The sequence below is a fragment of the mitochondrial genome of Apium graveolens (genome assembly GCF_009905375.1).
Source record: "Apium graveolens strain L.+W99A mitochondrion, complete genome".
Taxonomy (NCBI): domain Eukaryota; kingdom Viridiplantae; phylum Streptophyta; class Magnoliopsida; order Apiales; family Apiaceae; genus Apium; species Apium graveolens.
The window spans coordinates 365,001-371,275 of NC_058313.1; the positions used below are offsets into that span (position 1 = coordinate 365,001).

At 44.0% G+C, this 6,275-nt stretch overlaps 4 protein-coding genes across 4 annotated transcripts; all 4 read right to left on the reverse strand.

Annotated features, from left to right (window-relative positions):
• Positions 1-1,205: 1,205 nt before the first annotated feature.
• rps12 (ribosomal protein S12) lies at positions 1,206-1,583 on the reverse strand. The gene has a single exon. It carries the CDS (start codon positions 1,581-1,583, stop codon positions 1,206-1,208), a length of 378 nt encoding a protein of 125 aa, YP_010185222.1.
• Positions 1,584-1,631: 48 nt separating this feature from the next.
• nad3 (NADH dehydrogenase subunit 3) lies at positions 1,632-1,988 on the reverse strand. Its single transcript has one exon. The coding sequence runs from the start codon at positions 1,986-1,988 to the stop codon at positions 1,632-1,634; it is 357 nt and encodes a 118-aa protein (YP_010185223.1).
• Positions 1,989-4,678: 2,690 nt separating this feature from the next.
• On the reverse strand, positions 4,679-5,161 carry orf160a (hypothetical protein). Its single transcript has one exon. It carries the CDS (start codon positions 5,159-5,161, stop codon positions 4,679-4,681), a length of 483 nt encoding a protein of 160 aa, YP_010185224.1.
• A 108-nt stretch (positions 5,162-5,269) lies between these two features.
• orf129a (hypothetical protein) lies at positions 5,270-5,659 on the reverse strand. The gene has a single exon. The coding sequence runs from the start codon at positions 5,657-5,659 to the stop codon at positions 5,270-5,272; it is 390 nt and encodes a 129-aa protein (YP_010185225.1).
• Between the last annotated feature and the right edge of the window lie 616 nt (positions 5,660-6,275).

Below are 6,275 nucleotides of genomic sequence, written 5' to 3' on the forward strand. Positions count from 1 at the left end.
CGGATTAGGAAATTAGATCCGGGCACGCGCAAAAGAGACAAGTTTTGGTCTCCTTTCAATGCTTATATATCATTCTCTTTACTCCATAGTTGGAGGGAGAATTGTTCGAAAAACCCGTGCAACTTCACTTACGGTTTTCCGGTGACAATAGAAGCTATATAAGGAGTCCCATCTTTCTGAGGATAAGAAGCCGCAAATAGCCCCCTTGCAAGCGCAGTTGACTTCCATAGACTGGCTTCCTTCGTTGACCTTTGTTACTGAACACCTCTCGGATTCTCTCTTTCTAGAATAGTGGCAAGATGAAACCAGCTCCTTGTCGTATTTCAACCCATATCTGTCATAAAGTCTGTCATAAAGGATCAAGACGAGAGTGTCTAGGAGTTCCTGCTGTTTTAATGAGCTAGGAGCTTGTGTTGCTCTTGCCTGTTGTAGTTCCTCCTGTCTTTATGAGGAGAAAAAGAAGCTATGCCCTCTTTTAGTAACAGTATTTGCGCCAGAGAATGTTCGCCTTTTTCTTTATTTTCCGAACGAAGTGGTTGGCCGACGAATGTGTGGAGCCTGATAGCTCACTCAAGTGTGGGTGGACTCGATTTCTTCCGGTTTGAAGCAATCCCTCTTTCTCATGCTTCACCATATGGATTACCTATCTTTCGGTTTCCTCCTGTAACTCCCTCCGGTCTCCTTTAGCTCTGGCGGGCGTGGTTCTGTAGTTCTTCTGGCCTTCCTTCATGTCGTAGCCTTAGCTTATCGACGGGTCTTGCATTATATACAACATTATTTTCTTTTACTCATGCCTTGGAAAAGAGCGTTCTTTGTTTGAGTTTGAAGTCGTTACCTTGCGGGAGCCACCTGGGCGAGACCTTCTCTTCTTTCATATTGAAATATGGTATGTTGGATCCCCTGTGAAGTCGACTTCACTTGGCCGTGTCTGCTTCAACTTTACCCTAGACTCGTGTCGTGTAGTGTAGCAAGACTAACAAGTGGTCGAGTGGATTTATGAACGAGCAACTATTATAAGCAATACCTTTCTATTTTTGGATTCTTTCTCCACGGGCAAATAGAGTATACTACACTCTTTCTTGGCTGGTGTAGTAAACTATATTATAGGTCATTCGGAAGGGCCCCGTAGAGTTTTCTTTTGTGGCGTAACGTTGTGGTTGTTCCCTCGACTGACCGATAAAAAAAGTGAAAGAGGCATCTTCCATTCATATCGATTTGGGTTTTTCTGCACCATATTTTGATCTGCCTCTTCTTCGATCCGGAATTCCCAGCAAATCCTTGACTCCTCGAATACAATGGGATTTCACACCCGGCGAATCTTTCACTCTACCCCCTCTTATTAAGACCATAGAATGTTCCTGCAAATTATGACCTTCGCCTGGAATGTGAGCAAATATATCATGTCGATTGCTCAACCGTACTTTGGCTATCTTACGTGGAGCTGAATTAGGTTTTTTCGGTGTTCTCGTTGGTACACGCGGGCGTACTCCTTGCTTCTGGGGACATTTATCCGAAGCTCGAGTACGGTCCGTGCGCCGTTTTTCTTCTCTACCATGACGAATCAATTGATTTAATGTAGGCATCGCTCTTTCCTTTGTATTTCCCCCCGATTTTTGCCCTATCACTAGTGGTTACTCCCGATCCGAAGCACCCCTTTTCCATTCATAGAGAGATCCAATCGTCAAAATCAATAAAAAGGCCATCATGGACCAAGATCCAAACGGATCAATCTTGTTGAGAGGTACTGCCCAAGGAAAGGAAAAGGTTACTTCCGGATCAGGGATAATAAATAAAATTGAAACAAGATAAAATCGTATATCAAAACGACTTCTGGCATCACCGAAAGGATCGAAACCACATTCGTAGGCCGACAATTTGTCTGGATAGGTCGAACTATTGGAAGCAAATAGAAAAGGAACACCAAGTGGGATCAAAGAAACTAGCGGACTGATCACTAAATAGATACAAATAGGTGCAAATTCTGACATCACCACAGCCCGCTTGGTTCTATCGCTCCTTGCTCGCGGAGCGGCATACCGGAAAAAAAGAAGGATTCAATCCAGCCCATAGGTTCTCCCTACAGCTACCTTGTTACGACTTCACCCCAATTCTTAGATGCGGCGAAATCATTTGTTTCAGAGTCCACTGTCTTTGTCTTTGTTTGAACACCAACCCAAGACGAAAACAGTTACTTATCGCATTTCAAGCAAAAAGCGTGGTTTCTTATCTAAGAGATTTCTTATGCACCTACGGTCTTATAGAAAGAGTATATAAGCTGTGAGGTTACGTAGTATCTCGACTGTAAGGAACGTAGTATCTCGACTGTAAGGAAGAGGAAGAGGCTTCGCCGACTGAGAACTAGAGCTCAGGGTAATGGCTAGTTTAGAGTCCTGTTCTATGGCAAGTGAGTAACCACGTAAGAAATGGTATACGAACGATAAAAGCAAGAATAGGAAGCCTACGATCTTTGATCTGCCATACATAGTATACCCGTTGGAAGAGTTCGAATTCTAGCTCTTTCGCATCATACGGCTGGATCTGGTTTCTTTGCAGATGAATGATATGTACTCCAGGAACACAAAAGAGATATTTCACATACGAGGTGCTTTTTGACTTATTCATGAATTCCGGTTTCTTTGCACGTGAGACAGGTCCACAGGTCAAGAGATATTTGCAGATCTGTTCCAATGCATTCTTTTTGATCTTGTACCCTAGGTTTAGGCTTGAATGTAACGATAACACCTATAAAGAAAAGGAGTCCCTTTTGCGCGATAGAGGCTAAATAAGTTGGGCTTGTTGTCTACTCGAGTGTATCGATAAACCAGTCATCTCAACATTCCAAATTCCTATGTTTCTAGCCAGCAGCCTATTACGTAAACAGCTTTGTCAACGTTGACATATACATTGGAAAACGAATCCTTTGGCCAGGTTCAGTAAAGAGAAATCGCAGGATAAACCTGTGGTGGGGAACGCTCGATATAAGCTCAAACAAGGGTGGTGTAGTCGCTTTCCTATGCCCTCCCGAGGGATTCGTTACGAACACTAACGCAAGCAACGTCTTTTTTTTGCCGTTGATGGTTGCAGCTTCTTCTCTTCGTTCGAGCTGCTTTCGCTCCAGCACCTATGGATTTTCTTTATCAAGAAAGAAAAGAAGAAGAAAGAAGAAGATCTATTAATATGCATGGCTGCCTATATAACATGTTGCCTCCGACCTCTGTCTCACGACCGCAAATAGAACCTGTAGCTTCATGCCCCGCCCCATTTAAGGCTACTAATAGAATAGGGTTGTGCCTACGCCTCTACCTACGCACGATGCCACCTGTGCCTATGCCTCTGCGTCCGATGCCACGGAATCTGCTGCAAAGTCAGTCTTACTAGGACCCGAGACTGGCATTTGTCTTTCCGAACTAATTGCGGCTATTGGATTGGGATCCAGCCCAGACCTGGTAAGCATTTCTTTGAACAGCAGAAAAGCATTCGACCTCGGATGTCGCTAAGCTAAGGGATTTCTTTCAAGTCAATTGAATTGCTACAGTGCCATAAGCTGGTTGGGTAAGACCGGATACATTAACAGCAAGTAAACTACCTTGTTATAAGCATATAACACGCCTTATTGCCTCGTAGAGTCTCTTGGCATCCTAGCAACGGTTTCTTTGCTACTATACTGTATATGCTTATAAAGCTATACATCGCTTTTCTGCTTTAACTACGTATCCAAGCAACTAAAAGAGAACTTACCGGACAAAGAGCTAATAGTTAGAAGCAACTGCAACATTGAATAGCGCTTTCAGCTACAGAATGCGAGGTTAGCTACACTTGCTTAGTTCAAACAACAATAGCTACAATAACTGCTAAAACAGCAGAGCTCTTAGCAACATTTCCCCCGAACTACTCGCTCAAGCAGGAACAAGAACTCCTAGCTTCAATAGCAACTTTAGCACCTTAGCCCCTAGCTACACTTGCTGCTCTGCATTAGCTACACTTTAGCTAACTACAACACTTTCCGTAGGGCTATAAGTAAGTCAAAAAAGAGCTGTTTGCGCATAAGAGCTGATTGTCGACCACCAGAACAAAGAAGACCAGTTTCTTTGCAGATGAATGATATGTACTCAATGGGACTGTTCGATCTACGATTCTTGCACATTCCCTATTTGCGAGACTTTTCATGTATCCGGTCATGGGTCATCTAAGTCTTTGATACGCTTATGTGTGAGCATCTTTGTCGTATCTGTTGAATTCGAATTGTCACTGCCTGGATCCGGGTCTTTACTGCCTGAGCTATCACTCTGATCAAGCGAGGTTCTGAAAGATGCTCGAATTGTGTGAGAGGTTCCATCCTCCGGCGTACTTTCAGAAGTAGCATCACTCCCAGAGCTGCCTGAGCCTGAGTCTGAGCTATTGTCTTCACTAGCCTCTCCATGAGTCGTATCTGTTGAGTCATCAGGTGCATTAGTTTCAGAGTCATAGCTTGAATTAGAACAGGTGATTGGGTCTTTGCCTCTACATGAGCTATTCTTTTCTGAATCACTACTAGAACTCCAGCTTTCACTCAGATCAATATCTGAAATGGTTGGCCTTTCTTGTGCTGTTGAAGAGCCACCTGAGCTATTAGGCCTGTCATGGCTGCTATCATCACTCAGATCAAGCGAGGTTCTTACAGCATCATTGTTTCCATCTTTCACATCCGTAGGCTTATTAAGACTGTCAACAGTGCTATAAGAAGTGCTATCAGTTGTAGTCTTGTTGCTAGAAGAATCATCATAAGAAGTTGTATCTCTTTCTTTTTGTTGCCAGAGCTAGTTGAAGAATGGTTAGTAGTCTTGGTGCCAGAGCTAGTTGAAGAGCTGGTAGGCGAAGAAGTGCTAGTTGTTGAAGAGCTGGTAGGTGGATTAGTTTCAGATATGACCTGGTATAGAGTCAGAGCTAGTTGAAGAAGTGCTATTGTTATTGTTGTCTGAATCACTCCCAGAGCTGCTCTCTTCTGTGCTATCATAGTTGTTGCTTTCCCGCGCACTTGTGTTGCTGTTGCTTTCTGTATCATAGTTGTTGCTCTCATAGTAGCTGCCATTGCCATCTGAACGAACAGTTCTGACTTCTGGATAGATGTTGCCAGAGCTAGTTGAAGAAGTGCTATTGTTATTGTTGTCTGAATCACTACCATCACTAGTCTCTAAACGAGGCGTAGTTTCAGAGTCACTCCCATAGCATGAGTCTGAATCATCTATGTTTCTTATTTCAGTAGTAGCGCTCCCGCCCTCATTGTTTCCATTCAAGCCATCATCGCTTCGCTCATCCTTGCCGCTAGAGCTAGTTTTTGTTTCAGTATCGTTGTCTTGCTTCGTTTCACTTCGCTCTTAGAATCATAGCTTTCACTCAGATCAATATCACTTTCATTGTAGCCTGAGTACTTGTTGTTTTGGCTGCTAGGCAAAGAATGTGGTTCTAGCGGGAGGAGTGCAACTGTGAAAGGTTTGTTTGTGGGCCAAGTAGCCATTGTTCTTTCTTTCTTGCTTTGTTGCCGGTCGAGAAAGGTGCCAGATCCAGGACTTTGTGCTTGAGATCGGCTACTTGGAGGTGGGGTAGGGAATTGGTCAACTGAAGGGCTTAGATGGCACCTAACCACCATAGGAAAGATGCATCTCCGAGCATCTGGGAACATCCCCCGAAGCTAGTTCCCTAGTAAGTAGCTTGTTATATAAGCTACATTTCCCCCAGCTAGATTAGCTGCATTAGCCGTAACCAGTGTGCTTCGCCTTCGGCAGCACACCGTTACTACACCTGCTCGATTAGCAACAAGTGTATACCTCTCGTTCGCTGACTCCTTGCTTTATTAGCAACTCCAGGTCCAGTAGTAGATCCAGCAGTTGTTGACCCAGTAGATTATGCAGTTGGTTATGATGATTCTGTTGACCAATAAGCAGCAGCAGAGCCTGTGGTTTACCCATAAGAAACAGAAACAAGGGCATGTACATCAGTAGATCGAAGCACCAGGTTCCATAGTTGATCTTCTTACTGGGAGTTCTCTTGTCTTGTACCCGAAAAGGCTTCTTTCTTCTCTTAGCCAGCCAAGGAAGCTACTCTAACTCATTAGCTCCGAGAAGGAAGAGATAGAAAGGCGGAAAGAATAATTGAAAAGATGGGATAGATAAAGTGAAGAATAGGCTTGCGGGGTGGAAGGCACTCTTAAGGATCCCGATGGAGAATAGAAGCTGGTGACCGCGAATGAAGATCGGGTGGACAGAATAGAAACAGTCAACTCTGTGGCCCATCTGCCA